Source organism: Bos mutus, chromosome 23 (genome assembly GCF_027580195.1).
Source record: "Bos mutus isolate GX-2022 chromosome 23, NWIPB_WYAK_1.1, whole genome shotgun sequence".
Taxonomy (NCBI): domain Eukaryota; kingdom Metazoa; phylum Chordata; class Mammalia; order Artiodactyla; family Bovidae; genus Bos; species Bos mutus.
In genome coordinates, this window is record NC_091639.1 from 32,242,726 (window position 1) to 32,259,411 (window position 16,686).

The 16,686-nt window shown below is 58.5% G+C and overlaps 1 protein-coding gene across 4 annotated transcripts in view; it reads right to left on the reverse strand.

Annotated features, from left to right (window-relative positions):
• Nucleotides 1–16,686, reverse strand: part of TMEM63B (transmembrane protein 63B) — a 25,724-nt gene continuing 9,038 nt past the window's right edge. For all 4 annotated transcript variants that reach the window (XM_070361154.1, XM_070361153.1, XM_070361152.1 and 1 more), the window contains 19 exons: nt 15,702–15,739; nt 14,616–14,758; nt 14,468–14,519; nt 13,649–13,757; nt 13,005–13,075; nt 8,513–8,593; nt 7,927–8,050; nt 7,208–7,341; nt 6,990–7,127; nt 6,696–6,849; nt 5,330–5,436; nt 5,011–5,097; nt 4,772–4,837; nt 3,455–3,617; nt 2,760–2,865; nt 1,640–1,807; nt 1,300–1,415; nt 1,099–1,179; nt 1–815 (listed from right to left, as the gene is read on the reverse strand). In XM_070361154.1, coding sequence (XP_070217255.1) covers nt 630–815; nt 1,099–1,179; nt 1,300–1,415; nt 1,640–1,807; nt 2,760–2,865; nt 3,455–3,617; nt 4,772–4,837; nt 5,011–5,097; nt 5,330–5,436; nt 6,696–6,849; nt 6,990–7,127; nt 7,208–7,341; nt 7,927–8,050; nt 8,513–8,593; nt 13,005–13,075; nt 13,649–13,757; nt 14,468–14,519; nt 14,616–14,758; nt 15,702–15,739 — 2,124 coding nt within the window. In that variant the 3' untranslated portion in view covers nt 1–629. The remainder of the gene's footprint in view (nt 816–1,098; nt 1,180–1,299; nt 1,416–1,639; nt 1,808–2,759; nt 2,866–3,454; nt 3,618–4,771; nt 4,838–5,010; nt 5,098–5,329; nt 5,437–6,695; nt 6,850–6,989; nt 7,128–7,207; nt 7,342–7,926; nt 8,051–8,512; nt 8,594–13,004; nt 13,076–13,648; nt 13,758–14,467; nt 14,520–14,615; nt 14,759–15,701; nt 15,740–16,686) is intronic.

Here is a 16,686-nt window from a genome sequence, read left to right on the forward strand (position 1 = left end):
TTCAGAGCTTTTCATTTTTATTTTAAAGGAAAAACAAAAAAACAAAAAAACCAGTGCAAAATCCCATTTTCCAGTGTCAGCCATGCCCACCCCCACCCCCAGGTCAGTCCCCCTGGCTCAGAGCTGGACTCTTTCCTCCTGCTCAGCACCCTCTCCCTTCTCATGCAACCCCCTAGGGGCTGGAGGCTCCAATTCCCTGGGGTGCTAGATCCCAGTGGGACTTGTGGGGAGGGGAGGTAAGAACTGGGGGGGGCAGCCCCTGGTCCGTCTGCCCCCACCAGGTCTCCAGCCATGGCACCAGGTATCCCTCTTGGCTCTCATTAACCCTTTCCTGATCATACTACTAGCCCAGGGGGGTACTGATCTGGGGGAACCCTGTCCACACCCCTCTTTGCCCCGGGGCCGGCTCGGGGCTCTCCTCACTGAGGTTGGGGGGGAGTTCCCACCCACCCTCCCTCCGTGGTGGGGGAGAGAGCGGTGAAGTCCCCAGGTTTAAATACCTTAATGAAAGCAGGGAATGGGGAAGGAAGGGGCTTTAGATCTAATAAATTATTAGCGTTTTGTTTTTAGTGTCCGTGGGGGGCCGGGCGGGCGGGGGCAGGGCGTGGCCGCCAGGGCCCTCCCTTCCCTTACTGGCGGATCTCGTTCTCTATTAGGCTGTCCTCACAAGACTGGAAGTCTGTGTCCGTGAGGCCGTCAGGCTGCATCAGCAGCTCCTCGTCTTGGGAGGAGGACGACGGGGGCTCGTCCCCCGAGCTCCCGGGACCCCCGTCCCCGTCAACTTCTGAGTCCTGCAGCACCTGAGCGATGTATTTCTGAAGGGGGAGAAGGGGGCGGTGTGAGCGTGCCCTCGTGGGGAAGGGGGTGGGGGTGGGGGAATCTCCCGGCCTGTGGGGGGAGGGGCAGCAACTCTCCTTGGGCGGGGGGACATGGAGCAGAGCCCCCAGCTGGTGGAACCAGATCCCCACCCCATTCCCGGGCTCTGGGACAGGCTCCCCCTCTCCTGGATGACTGATAAGACACCCAGCTTCGTGGGGAAGCCATGCTTCCCCCACCCCGCGCCTGGCCATGGGGGGGTGGGGGGGGCGGGGCACTCACCGCAGATTTGGGGACAGCGGCAGCATTGGGGGGCCGTCCATTGCTTCTGGGGTCCACGGAATCTGTCTCCGTGTGCTCAATCTTGAGGGGCCCGGAATGAGTCAGTGGGTGAGGGGGGAGGCCCTTGCCCTCAGCTCCCCACCCCCCACCCCCAGCGCGTGGACTCCGCCCTGGGCCTCCTCCCTGCCCCCTCGCCCCTACCTTGTAGTTGTGGGCACTGAGGTATTTGAAGTGTCCGAAGCAGACGTGGCAGAGACAGACGACAATGGTGATCACCAGGACGACGAATGTGAACATGGACGTCGGGGCTAGAAACCCTGGGGTGGGGGGTGGAGAGGGCAGAGAAAGAGCTGCGGTCTCTCCTCCGGGCCCCCCTCCCAGGGGTTTCCTCCTGAACGCAGTCCCACGCTCCCATATGCTGCGGCTTCTCCCAGGCCCCCAGCCCGCGATCCCCCCGGGGCCTGCTCTGCCTGGACCCTGGCGGGAGTGTCCTCTGCCGCCAGCCCCTCCCTGGCCCCCAAGGGTGGGGGGCGGCCCTCACCCGTGCGCATGGTGGAGAAGAACAGCAGCCAGAAGAGGCAGAGGATGGGCGCGGCCACCACCTGGTTGACGGCGCCTGAGTGGATCTTCTTGTCCAGCTTGGCCGGCAGGTAGGCGTAGTAGAGATTGTACCTGTCTACCAGGTGCTTCAGCAGCATGTACATGAGCCCTGGGGGAAGCCACACCGGCCCTGACCTCGGAACCAGCGCTGTCGGGCCTACGTGTATCTGTCACGGTCTCTGGAGGGTTGGCCCCCTGCTTTTTCTGCCCCAGGCCCAGTAGAGAATAGAGCCCCAAGGCCCTCGCAGGACCACAGGACCCCAGCTTCCCCTGCTTCAACCCCTTCACTCTGCAGCCCCTCACCAGGAATTCACTGTTAGGAATCCACTGGCTTGGGTCAGCAAGCACCCTCCTGCGTGTTGTTTTTTTCCTATCCCTGACCCTAAACAGAGGAGGGTAAGTCAGGTGGTAAGGTCTCTCTTCCTGGAGGTTGAGGGAACGGGACGTTTCAAAAGGGGACAAGGTGGTTAGTTTGGGAGTCTGGAGCCTTCGATAACCAGGGAGGGTGGTGAACGGATTAGGGTGTTAGTGGGGGGAGAAAGGACAGATGGGGGAATGATGGGGGTGAAGAGAAACTTTGCTTAATTTTTTCAGAAAGAAGAGGGACTTGACGAGGTCACATGGTGCAGCTACAGCAGGTAAGGACCCAAACCCTCCCTGAAACCCAAAGGTCTTTCCTGAGTGTACAGGGCTGTGTACAAGTGTGCCTGTGGATCCTGTGTATGACTGTGTGTGCGTGTGGACTCCTCAGTGGGCATGTGATCTGTGTCCAAGTATACCCGCTTGCATGAAGGCACTGGTGTGAGGAAATATGGCCGTGTTGGGGAGATGTGGCCCAGGGACCCAGCACACTGGCCGAAGCCAGCCTGAGCTGAGATGGCTTTACCCTCTGCCCCCCCAGGCCGAGCCCCAGACTGAGCCAGGGACCAGGCGGGAGGCCCGAGGGGCCGGTCTCCCAGCCAGGGCCCTGTCCACTCGGGTGGCCTGCCTTGCTAGAGTGGAGTGGGAGAGAACCTGGGTCCCCCCGAGCAGGGCCCAGGTCCCGGCGCGGCGGTGCCTACCGAAGGGCACGATGATGGGGCAGGTGATACTGTAGGTCATGACCACCGTGAAGACGCACATCATCCAAGCGTAGGCTGCGCCAAACTGGAACTCGTAGGCCTGATGCTGGGGGGGAGATGGGCAGGAGGGTTGCTCAGGGAGGCGAGGGGAGGGGAAGACTGGAGGGGCTCAGGCAGGTGGGAGGAGGGAAAGGGACAGGAACTCTGGGGCCAGGAAAGAAGCTGGGGGTGGGAAGGGAACCCAGTGTCCAGGGCAGGGCAGGGCGAAGCTGATGGAGAGAGAGGGGCTGTGGCTGAGATGGAGGTCAGGGTGGGTACAGTGATGGGGCCTGGGGAGGGGCCTTCGAGGGATGAGGGTCTGGCGGGTTGGTGGGCCTGGGAATTGGATGCCCAGAGCCATCTGTGTGGGATTAGGGCAGAAGGACCCTGGGTCTAGATCCAGACCTGCCCCAGTTCCCATCACAGAACACTAGACTGTCAGAACTGGAGGGGCCTTCAGGGTTAAGCTACGCTATGTCACTGTACGCATGGGAAAACTGAGGCCCCAGACGGGAAGGGGAAGACTCAGGGCCACGGAACTCGGCTCCCCAGGTCCCGGCCCCTTGGGGCCCCCACACTCTAGCACGGCTGCTGCAGTTTCCGGTTGGGCCACCAGGGGGTGCTGTGCGGGCCGCGGCAGCCCCGGGCGGCCCTACCCGCTTCACGTTGCGCCTCTCGGCGGCCGAGCGCGCCAGGCAGAGCCGGATCATGTACATGAGCAGGCCAGGGATGCGCAGCAGGTCCATGGCGTTGCCGATAAAGGCGGAGGCAATGACGTAGTTCACGAAGAAGGCGCCGTTGTCCGGCAGGAACACGCACCTGCGGGCACCAAGTGCTCCAGCTCTGCACTCGGGGGACCCAGAGGCCCCCCTGCCCACTGCCAGCGTGCCAGCACCCCCAAGGTGCCTTTTTCCACATGAACCCTCCAGCTGAGCCCTCAGAGCACCCATGTCTCAGCGCCCCTTGAATGTGAACCCCCAGATGCCTCCAAAGTAAGCCGAAGATAACCTCAGTGTGTGTGAGCCCAGAGGTATCCCTAGAACTTGTGCCACATAAAGACCCCTGGAGAGAGTGCTAGAGACCCCTAAGGAGACCAGTGTTCAGGGTATGATTCTGGAGATCTCCACGGCCACCCCCCTCCCTGTGAGCCCCGGGAACACCCTGAAGGCTCCCTGCCTTAGATCTTAATTTAACCCAGAGTAACTCCCAGAGTATGAGCCTTCGACACCTCCAGAACTCAGCTCCAGAGACTCTCCCCCAGAAGTCTTCAGAGGCGGGGAGCCCAGGGACCTTTGTCAGTACCCATGACACCCCAAATATGAGCCCAAGGTGACTACAGATGGCCTAGAGCAAGACCCCTAGAGCCTGCTCCCACATAAACAGCCATGGCACGTGTCCCCAAGACCCCTTCACAGGGATTCCCAGGGAAGGGACCCCATAGAGAACTGCACAGTCATGCCTCTGGGTGACAGCCTGAGACTTCAGTGGTGTTCCCAGAGCTTGTGCCCCAGAAACACCCCAAGGTGAATCCTCCGTGGTCATTCTGAGTGAGGTGTGAGCCCAAGAACCTTCCAGAGAGACTCAAAGGGGTGGCACCTGAGACTTTCAGCACAACCAAGATCCGACTATAGACCTTTCCAAACACCCTGAGTGAAGCTCTAGCTCCCACAGTTAGTCCCAGGATACAAGCCCCAGAGCCCACCATAGAAACCCCCCTGAGTGTAGGCCCCAAAGCCCCAAATATACCCTAAGGGTGACCTCAGAATCCAGAGAGGTTCCCTACACAGACCCCTGGACATCCCATGTATGCACCCAAGACAGCCTGTTGCGGGGGGTGACCTTTGGGATGCCTGACCATGATATAAGCCCTCTTCCTCTCCACCGCAGGGGTGGGGGCTTTGCTGCACCCTCCCATGGGGGAAATGCCCACCCCTCCAATCTGGTCTCCTTCCCTGGGGACCCTGGTCACTCACTCAAACCGGATAGCTGCCTCAGCCAAGAATTTCTTGTCAAAGAGCCAGCGGAAGAAGAGGTCCAGGCTGGGGAGGGGAGGAGAGGAGATGGAGGTGCTGGGGGCTGGAGTAGCCAGAACACCAGAGGGGAGAGAGTCCCATCCACGAGCTCTGAGGACGCGCCCCAGGCCTGGAGCCCCTGGCTGCTCCCCCTCTTGCCGTCCCCCACCCCAGCTCCCACCCCTCCCTCCGAAACCCACCTGCTCAGTCCCAGCGAGGGCAGGAGCAGCACCATGAAGAGGAGGAAGGTGTAGCACTTGTGCATGGTGGTCCTGTTCTCACCGGAGCTGGCATGGGGGCACGGGTGGGGGCAGAGGTCAGGCGAGCCAGCCCCGTGCCTGCTCCCCCAAGCTCCTGCAGTCCCAGGAAGGTCCCCTGGGAAGGAGGGGGCCTTCCCAAGGTGAGGATCCCAGTCACCATCCCTCCCCTGCCAGCCCTGGGACTGCCCAGGGCGTGGGGTCTGAAGGTGGAGGGCGTGCACCCAGGAGTGTCACTGTGTGGGTATAGGGGGTGTCTCACCGTGTCCAGTGGGCTTCAAAGAAGGCAGAGTAGTAGACGATGGTGGGGAGCAGGGCTGAGAAGCACCACAGCAGCAGGGTGGGGAAGAACTGGGTGATGATGGGGTTCTGCAGAGGGCAGTGGGGAGGACGGGTCAGGTAGGGGCGGTCTAGTGGGCCCAGCTGGCGTGGCTTACCTGCCCCCCTCCTCCACTGAGCCCTGGGCACCCCCCCAGCTCCCAGGGCCTCACTGGAAGTCCAGAACATTGGGACTTCCCTGGTGGGAAGTCCCACCATGCCTTGCAGTGCAGGGGTAGCAAGTTCAATCCCTGACTGGCGAACTAAGATCCCACATGCCTCAGAGGAACCAAAAGCCTGCATGCTCTGGAGAGCAAGGGCCACAACTAGAGAGTCCACATCCCCCAACTACTGAGTCTCCTGCAGCACAACTCAAGAATCTGCGCACCGTAACGAAAGACCCGGCGTGACGCAGTGAAGCTCCAGCATGCCTCAGCTAAGACCCGACGCAGCCAAATGAATAAATAAGCCCAGCACCTCTGGGGCAGGGCCACTGTACAATCCCTGCGTGAACTGTGTTAGTAGTTAGCATTTCTGAACACCTACTATGTGCCAAGCACTGATGATGGTCTTTTTTTTGATCATGTACTTTTCATGTATTAATTCTTACAATAATGGTATTATCCCATTTTAAAAATGAGTAAATGGAGGCAAAATGAGATTCAATAAATGAGACAGTAAGAAGTATGGGTGGGGGGTGGATTTGAACCCAGGCAGCCTGGGTCTTATCTATTATGCTCTTATCACCCAGTGATTTTCAAAGTGCCTTCTCATGAACTTTGAGGTTCCCAGGAGGCTTGGAGGCGGAGTGAGGACAGAGTAGCAGAAGCTCCCCCTACCACCACCACTGCCATCTGAGCGACCCTGCTTTTCCACACTGAGTTTCATGTAAGATTTCTTTGGATAAAAGGCATCAGAATCCAAGTTTGGAGGCCAAGGATCTGGTCTGGCCCTTCACGCTTTGGCTGGAGAGATTGAGCGGAGAAGGACTTGGTTTGAGGTCACATGATTAATTAGGGACGGACCCAGGCTCTCTCTTCCTGGGGAGCCTCTCTAGGTGAGTGTGAACCGAGGGAGGCCTCTCCTGGTAAAAGGAGGCAGGGAGCCTGAGGACAGAGCACAGAGGGTTCTGCAGCCCACTGTCATGTGGGACCTTCTTAGCGGGGCTGGGCTGGAAAAGCAGGACAAGAGCTCGACTGGGCAGGAGGAAGACTGGTTCCACGCCCCTCACGGGCCCTTGGCCGGGGGGATCGGGGGCCTGGGGTCTGTGTCTTGGTGCACAGTGTTGGGGGCTGGGGTGTGGGCCTTACGTTGAGGTACTCCACAGGCTTGGTGACGTTGAACTTGTCCATGGTGGTGATGATGATGGCCGGGGTGGTGAGGAAGAAGAGCAGGATGAAGAGGACGACATTGATGACCAGGCAGCGGAGCCACCAGATGAAGCCGCGGATGGAGAGGTGCTCCCTGGGAGGGCAGAGGCGTCACTCTGGGGCTGGACACCTGACCGGACCCCAGAGACACCTAGGACCTCCGTCTCCTCCCAGCCCCACTGCGGCCCCTCCAGGCTCCACGGAACCACCCCAGCGCCATCCCCCTCTGCTCACCAGTAGATGTTCTGGGGGTCGGGGGCGTAGGACACGGTCCAGTTGGAGATGTGTAGGGACTCGCTGCAGGACGAGGAGCGGGGCTCCCCGCGGCAGGTGCAGCCCTGGCACTTACACACGTTGAAGTCCTTCAGGATGCTGGGGGAGGGGGGCACGGTTACCGGGGACCCAGAGCCCCAGCCGGCCCCTCGGGGCTGGGGTGGGTGGGCAGGGCTCACATGGCCGTGATGGTCTCGTTGTGGAAGGTGACGAAGGCCATGCCGAGGGGCTTCTCGTTCACTTTCTCCTTCTCCCGCTTGTAATCCTCCTTCAGCTTCTGCTCCAGCTTCGTGTAGTACTCGATGGCCTCCACCTGCCAGGACGGACGGGTGAGGTGGGGCCTTGGTCAAGCCACCAGTCCCCTCCCTTCACCCAGAGGCCCCGCCCGGAGCCGACTGCAGCCTGGGCATGGCCTTAAGCTCTCCGTCACTCGCTTCTCCTCACAAGCACCCTGAGAGGTGGGTACAAGCGGCCCTGTATTACAGATGAGGAAACTGAGGCACGGAGCAGTCCAGAAACCTGCTGAAAGCCACAGAGCTAGTAAATTCAGCAAGTTGGCCTCTTGGCTGACCTCTTCTGATTTGGGTTTTGAAAACTTGGTTGCTGTACGTACAGGGAACAGACCCAACAGCGGGACTAGGGGGTCCAGGATGTAGGAACAGATGGGAGGGGCTGCCCCTGCCGGTGGTCCTCACCCCAGCTCTGCTTCCTCTGGGACCTCTCGACCTTGGGGTATTTATGTGCAAGGCCTGCTTGTGTGTTCGGGTGTTCTTAAGATTGTGGGACGGGCCTAACTGGGAGATGCATCCGTCTCCACTGTGACCTGCCTCCCCAGGACCCCCCACTCGCCCTGGCCGGGGGGCCCTGAGGCCTAAGCTGAGCCCAGGACACCTCGTACCTGCTCGCAGCCGCGCACCACGCAGCAGCACAGATGACCACAGGGCTTGGGGTTGATCATGGTGGGGACATTGTCCTTGCTCTGGAGGTTTGTGAAGTAGAGTTTTCCCCGCTCGGCCTTCTTTCTGTGGGACCCAGGCGCCCAGTCACCCACCGCCCAGCTTGGTCTGCTGGAGGATGGGTAGGTGGCCCAGCTCGGGGTCATGCAGTCCACTCCCCGAGGACAAGAGCCACTGTGCTCTTGGGTTTGCTTAGGGTGCATGGTTCAGACATGTCCCCAGTCCAGGGTCTCCCCACCATCCCCTGAGGGCCAGAAGTTCTTCCCATAGCCTAAATTTCTCACACTGTAGTAGAGAAAGGGTACATCCTCAAATGGAGTTGGGGGGTGGACAGTGGAACCCCTTCCTCTAACCTCCAGGATTTGCTCTTTCCAGAGCTGAACTGACAAGCGCTCCAGGGGTAAATTAAAATCAGATGCCCTGGGAAACAGCTGGAAGGGGAGCCAGACTCCTGAGTGGCAGCCAAGATGCCCCCCGCAGTGGGCAGGGCGCCCTCCAATGTTGCCCTCCCACCCCCAGCCCCACTACCTCTCTGCATCGAGGAACATCAGACGAGCCACGTTGTAACACGGGCGGGCTTCCAGAACCGTGCAGTTGGGGTAGGCCTCCCTGAAACATAGTCCAGCATCACCCTCGGCAGGGACCCCGCCCCCTGCTTGTCCCCAACTTTCCTCCATGACCCCATCACCTTCAAGACACACAGCCCCAGTTCAAGCCCCCTCTTTCTGAGTCTGCAAAGACGACAGCTCCCAAGAATAAAATTTTGGAATTGCTCCTCCTGTTCATCCACGTCGGGGGAGTGTGCACAGGTAAGCCTGGGCACGGACCCAGATGAGAGTGCGTACTCACAGGGTGCTGGGGACACCACAGCTGTGGTCTGCTGCTTGTCTGGGGCTGGGGACGTTACGTGGAGAGAAACTGCCTTTAGTCTTGGGTGTCCTCTTAACCCTGTTCCCAGGAGACCTGGTGACAGTTCAAGCCTTAGCCTTGACCATCAGCTGATCCTAACCAACCCACAGCCCCAGGCTACAGAATGGTCTCTGGTGCAAAAATGACCAGAGGTTGATCCTGAAACCTGACCTGAGATTGACCTCTTAACACTGACCAGAGACTGCTCCTTTATCCTGACCCAACTGACGCATAACCCAGACCCAAGACTGACCCTCTAACCATGAGCCCAGGTTGACTCCACCTTGACTTGAGACTGACCAGACTCTCAGTAGCTGGTACCCAGTAGGGCTTGAGGGAGGCTTACAGCCTGCGTGGAGGAACACTTCCGTTTTCATCCTGATCACACACTGCTCCTTGATCCTAATCCCTAATCTAGATAGAGGTCCTGCCTTTTTTTGGTTTGTTTAATATTTAAAGAAGGAAATACCAAGTGTTAAAGATGTGGAGACGTGATTCTAATGTAACAAGATGGATCTCACAAACCCATGAGAATTTGGGAACTTAAATCTGGGATGGTGTCCTTGAAAGGCACTTCCTAGGAGGCTCTGGACTCTTCCCCTGACACTGGATATAGGATTAGAATAGTGGGTGCATGCTCAGTTGTGTCCGACACATTGCGACCCCATGGACTACAGCGTGTCAAGCTGCTCTGTCCATGGGATTTCCCAGCAAGAATACTGGAGTGAGCTGCCGTTCCCTTCTCCAGGGGAATCTTCCCCACCCAGGGATTGAACCCAAGTCTCTTGCATCTCCTGCACTGGCAGGCAGATTCTTTACCACTGCGCCACCTGGGAAGCCCCCTGATACTGCTGTTGCTCAAACCATTTTAGGTTCATCTTTGGAAGGGCTGTCAGCCCTGTGGCAGGCTAAGTCCTCATTTTCACCCAGCTAATCTCTAATCCCCTAATCCCTACCACGCAGGTTCCTTGATTTTGCACACAGGTTATCCCCTGATTCTTCTGGGTTAGTCCTCCAATCCAGATAGACCCCAGGCCTGGAACCCAGACCCCGGCGGATACTGACAACTAGCAGGGCATCCACAAGGATGAGGGCTGCCTCCTGCTCAGCACCATATACCCAGGTGCTGGGTCAACAGCCTTCACATAGTAGGTGCTCAATAAACACCCACTGTGCTGTGCTGAGTGGATGAGTCAATGAAATAATGCTCATCATGACGCTAAAAACTCCAGTGAGGACTGCAGTCTCCCCAAACCCCCTGGTTATAGGCTGATCGCTAATTTTTTTACATTATTTTCATTTTTTATTTTTATGTTATTTTTATTTATTTATTTGGCTGCATCGAGTCTTTGTCGCAGTGTAGTGTGAGGGCTCTCCAATTACGGTGCATGGGCTCAGTTGCCCCATAGCGTGTGGAATCTTAATTCCCCAGTGAGGGACTGAAGCTCCATCCCCTGAACTGGAAGGCAGATTCTTAACCTCTGGACCACCAGGGAGTCCCCCTGACTGTTAGTTTTACTTTATTTTTTAAAATAAATTTATTTATTTTAATGGGAGGATAATTAACTTTACAATATTGGGATGGTTTTGGCCAATCGGGCTGTTTCCTAAAGAATACAACAGACTGACCCCTGAAACAGACATCTTGGACTGTGAGTTCCTCATGGACATGACTCAAGTCTGACTCTTCTTTGTCTCCCTGGGACAAACCACATAGTAAGTTTACGACAAACGTGTGCTGGATCCATGGATGCTCGACTCACAGGGTTCATTCCCTCAGTGCAGAGGGCTCTGCTTCAAGGCTACCCTGTCAGAGCCCTCGGTGCCCACCCCATCAGAGCCCCGGGTGCCACCCCATTGGAAACAGCAACCCTCCATGACCCCGCCCTCTGTCCCTCTCCCTCCATGACCCTGCCCTCTGTCCCTCTCCCTCCATGACCCTGCCCTCTGCCCCTCTCCCTCCATGACCCCTCCCTCTGCCCTCTCCCTCCATGACTCCTCCCTCTGCCCTCTCCCTCCATGACCCCCTCCTCTGCCCTCTCCCTCCATGACCCCTCCCTCTGCCCCTCTCCCTCCATGACCCCCTCCTCTGTCCTCTCCCTCCATGACCCCGCCCTCTGCCCTCTCCATGACCCCGCCCTCTGCCCTCTCCCTCCATGACCCCTCCCTCTGCCCTCTCCCTCCATGACCCCTCCCTCTGCCCTCTCCCTCCATGACCCCGCCCTCTGCCCTCTCCCTCCATGACCCCTCCCTCTGCCCTCTCCCTCCATGACCCCGCCCTCTGTCCCTCTCCCTCCATGACCCCGCCCTCTGCCCCTCTCCCTCCATGACCCCTCCTCTGCCCTCTCCCTCCATGACCCCTCCCTCTGCCCTCTCCCTCCATGACCCTGCCCTCTGCCCTCTCCCTCCATGACCCCTTCCTCTGCCCTCTCCCTCCATGACCCCTCCCTCAGCCCTCTCCCTCCATGACCCCACCCTCTGCCCTCTCCCTCCATGACCCCTCCCTCTGCCCTCTCCCTCCATGACCCCACCCTCTGCCCTCTCCCTCCATGACCCCTCCCTCTGCCCTCTCCCTCCATGACCCCACCCTCCGCCCCTCTCCCTGCTCTGGTTTTCTTCTAAGCACCCACGCGCGCCTGCCAAGGTCATTTCTTTGCCTTCTGGTTCTCCCTGTTAGAATATAGGCAGATGTGGGCAGGCTTCCTGCCATACCCCCAGGTTCCTGCTCCAGTGTGACACAAGATGCTCAAAAGAGACCTATCATTGGGACTTCCCTGGTGGTCCAGTGGCTAAGACTCTGCGCTCCCAACGCGTGGGGCCCAGGTTTAATCCCTGGTCAGGGAACTAGATTCCACATACCACAACCAAGACCCCGTGCAACCGAATAAATACATAAATAAAAGAAAGGGTCAATTAAAAAAAAAGATACTTGTATAGACAAGTTACTAAAGGACTTGTCTATACAAGTTGACAGCTGACTCCATTTGGATGGTAACATTAAGATGTCACTTAATTCTCAGCACACGCTGTCCTTAATTTTGACCCAGCCTGCCCCCTAATGCTGAGTATAGCTTGAACTCCAGATGGGACCCCAAATTGTTCTCTCATACTGACCAATGATTGATGAGCTAATTATAGCTGTTGTTCTGTGGGAGGGCAGGACCTGTTTCTAATTGATTTATGTCTGGCACACAGAAGGTGACCAATAAATGCACGTTGAATAAAAAAGGGGATTCATTTGAAAACCCTGGTCACAAACCAGTCATTCTGTAACACAGGGGTCTGGGATCCGACTCCAATCCCATCCTGATCCAGGACAACAACTGACTGCTCATCCAGGTCAACCGACCTCACTAAATCCTGATCCTCACCAGAGACCGAGCCCTGATCCAGACCACCAATGGCCCTAGTCAGGACCACCGGCCAACTCCTAATACTGTCCCCAGACCAATCTCTAAGCAGACCCTGGACTGGCCTCTAAAGCTGGCCGCCTCACTGTGTAGCCCTGAGAACTCAATGGTCTTGCACTCATTTCTGTAGTCCCCAGGCCACCACATGGACCTCAGCAGCACCTGAGAACAACTGCTGAGTGGACAGATGGACAGATGCTGTACACAGACTGTTCTGGCCACTGGCGGTGAATTTCCTTCACTTTACTAAGACAGACTTCTGGCTGAAAAGCACCTTAGAGAACATGCAGCCCAGCTCTCCTGGGCTCCCTGAGGATACACTGAAAACTGAGACCCTTCTCCCTGCCAGTCCGCGTGCACACAGTCTCCAGAACACCACGCACAATTCTGAGAAGGCCACATCCTCAAGGGCCTGTGGACCTGGGGTTAACAAACCATGACCCGGTTCAAGCCAGGAGGAAAGGCCCAGGGACTCACTTTTCAAGTATTTTTCCAGCTCTTTGAGGGACCTGAAGTCCAGCCCAACTGCTAGACCACCTTGGAGTCAGAGAATTCTTCCTTAGCATAACCCCTTACCCTGTACCACAGCCCCTGAGCCCCCCCGGAGAGAGAGGGGCCTCCAACGATGCTCTTGGAGCTGAAAGAAGGCAAAGAAGGGTCCACGGGTCCTAGGGTTGGGGACGGCGGGAGGAGCTACTCACTCAAAATGCTTCTTGATCTTCTCTGACTCTGCATATTTGGAGATTCCGTTGATGAAGAGCGTCCGCTTCACCTGGGGAGTGAAGGGGGCCAGTTTGCCTTCCTGAGGCTTGACTCTCAGAGAGGGGGTGGGGAACGGGGGAGCAGAGAGGGGCAGGTGGGTGGGAGCAGACCTCGGGATAAGCCAGGGGTGGTGTTTCTAATAGAAATCAGACAGTGAGCATAGTGAAAGCCCCCTGGCCTCTTGCCCTCTGAGGGCTTATGGGGGCACGGAGTGGGTGCTACTTGCAAATCCTCAGACCCTGAGGCCCCAGCACGGTGGGTGGCATGGAGTGGGTGTTCAGTGCTGGTTTGGGGAATAAATATAGGAGAAGAGGGGCAATCACTCCACAGCCATTTCCTGCCCCAGGGCCTTCCATGCACGGCCTCACCTCATCCCCCACCCACTTTAGGAGAGGGACCGTTCTCACCTCCTACAGAGGAGGGGACTGAGCCTGAGGGAGGTGACTTAACCGGCAGGATGGGGGCTCCTGAGCCAGGATTCAAAACCAGCTGGCCTCACCTGGGGGCTGACCACACCTTAGGACTCAGCAGGAGAGTCCCTGGAGGGTGGGCTGGGGGGCGGGCCTGGCTCCGCTGCACTCACCAGGTCGTCCTCCTTGTAGCGCATTTTCGAGGTGTGTCTGCGCATGCTGTAGACGGTGAGCAGTAGGTACAGGAAGGCGAAGGAGGTGTGCAGCCACAGCAGGTTGTTCCTGGTGGGACAGAGCGGTGAGTGGGGCCACCAGGGCTGGGAACACTCGCAAACACCCCCAAACCTGCCAGTGTTCATGAAACCCTGGTGGACTTCCCTGGTGGTCCAGTGGTGAAGAATCCGCCTGTCAGTGCAGGGGACACAGTTCGATCCCCGCTCTGGGGAGATTTCACAGGCTGTGGGCGCTGCAGGGCAATTGAGCCCATGCGCCACACCTACTGAGCCCACATTGTAGAGCCCATGCTCCGCAACAAGAGAAGCCAGCGCAGCACAACTGGAGTAGCCCTTGCTCGCCACTAGAGAAAGCCCGCACACAGCGGTGAACACCCAGCACAGTCAAAAATGAATAAGTATTAAAAACAACCACCCTGGTACAGCGCCCCTTTAGAGACTCGGGTCTTCTGACACCCTCCCAAGGCAGGCCCCACAACCCACATCCTGACCCCAAGACTGTCCCATTCCAACCACACTGTCCCCAGAGGTCACCTCTTCACGCCCTCCCTGCTGGGTGCACTGCCCTCTAGCCACCACCAGCCAGCCCTCCATGGGGTCCTCTCCTTCTGGCTCCAACCCAAGCCCTCAAGGCCCCACCGTCATCTCTGCAGCCTCAGTACCTCTTCCCCAAACACCCCCCTTTTTCCTCCGCTCCCCATTCCCGCCCAGACTCTGCCCACAGACCCAGGCCTTGCTTGACCAGCTTCCCACTCTTACCCTGATTTCAAGTTGGCGATGGTGGTTCTCCCGAAGCTATAGGCATTGTTCTCTGGGGGGTGGGACGAGGGACGATGACGGAGGGGTCAGGGCATGTCCCCTTCTGTCCCCTCCTCTTCCCACCACACCGGTCCTGGCCCTTACTGACCCAGCAGGTCCCCTGAAAAGTTGACGGGCAGCACGATGCCTACAGAGAGGACACCCACGGCCACCAGCAGCCCGATGATGTGCCGCTGGAAGGACAGGTAGTGCACGGCGTCGCCTCCACATTTATCCCGGATCTCGTCATCCCTGCGGGCACCGGGGACAGGCGGATGCGGTGAGGACCAGTGCACCGGAGGGGCCACGGCTCATCTGCCCTGGCCCACCCCAGCCCATGTCCACCCTAGCCCTGTCTGATCTGGCAGCAGGATGGGGTTGAAAGAGGGGAGGTGGGGCTCTGGGTCCCCCATGTCCTGGGAGGGGAGGGAGGAGGAAGTGAGAAGGAAGGGGAGGGAGAAAAGGGAAGGATGCAGGGAGAAGGGGAGGGAAAGAGAAAAGAGAGGAGGAGGAGAGGGATATGGGGAGAGAGACAGAGAGAGAGAAGAAAAAGAAGGCAGACTGCAGAGAGGAAGAGCAGCAAGGGATGGGGAGAAATGGAGGTGAGAGGACAACCCGAGAAGGGCGGACAAGGATGGTGGCAGGAGGAGACAGAGGCGGGAGGGCAGAGGGAGGTCTGGGAAGCAGTGGTGCTCCCCCTTAGACTTGGGGAGCCCTGGGGCCCACGGGCCAGGACAGTGGTGGTGCTGACCTGTCCCGGCTTCCTGCCTCTCTCAAGGCTCACTGCCTGCCTGCCGCACTCTGGCTCCATCTCCTGACTTCTGCCTGCTGGATAATGGCTCCTGCCTGCAGCTGGCTGGCTGCCTCCAGCCTGCCTGTTGCCCCTACCCGCTGGCTGCACATGGCTCTGAGGTGGCAGCGCCAGCGCCTGCTTGCACAGGGCGGCAGGGGCGAGGAGAGCTGAGGGCAGAGCAGGCCTCCCAGGCGGGGGTTGGGGAGCACAGGAGACTGTTCGGGGGTCAAGTGAGACCAGCTCAGAGGAACAGCAGGGGCCTGGGCCCCCGGAGCAGGGAGGTGGGTGCTGGCTTGGCTAGGAGCACTAAGGCCCTCAGAGATGCCGGCCTCTGGACTTGGTAGGGAGACGACAGGTCTGCTGTTTCTCTTTTTCTTTAGAGCTTGAAGATCGTTCACTTACTTTATCCTGAAGATGGCCGTCAGCCAGGAACAGAAACCCTGTGGGGGCAGAGGACTGTCAGCTGGTGCCCCTATCCCACCACCCTCCGCCCCCCCGAGCCTCCCTTCCCCTCTAGCCTCCCTTCCACCCGACCCCAACCTCATGACCACCTCCAGGCCGTGGCTCACCTTGTCACAGCTCCCACAGCCCCCAGGGAAACCAGCTCGTCCCAGAGAGGGGCGACGGGGGTGCCCGCCCTCAGGGAGCAAGAAAGACCAAGGCCACAGGGGGTCACCTGTGGACTCCTGGGCTCAGAGTGCAGGTCCCCGCAAACACCGGAGGGCAGCGGAACCAGAGAAAAAGTCCTGCAGTTGTGTGGGCCAGGGTGGGGATCGGTGGGGTCCGGGGTCCGGGGAAGGGACCTCAGACCTGCAGCTTCTGCAATGTGGAGAGTCTGCAACGTGGCTGCCAAGAGCAGAGGAGTGGGCCATGCTGCCCAAGGTCCTGCCACCTACCTTCTGTGTGCTCAGTCATGTCTGACTCTCTCTGACCCCATGTACTCTCTGTCTGTGGAATTTTCCCGGCAAGGATACTGGAGCGGGTTGCCATTTCCTTCTCCAGAGGATCTTCCCGACCCAGGGATCAAACCTGAATCCTTTGTGAATCCTGCATTGGCAGGCAGGTTCTGTACCCCTAGCAGCACCTGGGAAGCCCCAAGAACACCCCAGAGGGACCATCCCAGGGTCACTGTGAGCGGTGATCTCCTGCTCTCAAGCCCCCAGACAGAGACCCCACTCAGGGCAGGGTGGGGCTATGTGGGGAAGGGCTGGGCAGAGAGACCCTGACCCAACTTCCTACTGGGAGACTTCCAGGCATAACATGGGATGGGGGAGAGAGGTGCCCTTCAGCCAAGATACAGGACCGTAAGTCTGGGGACCATCTGGACAGCTCTGGCTGGCAGGGGTGACACCTCTGCTTTGTCACTTACCAGTATGAGTCCAACTCA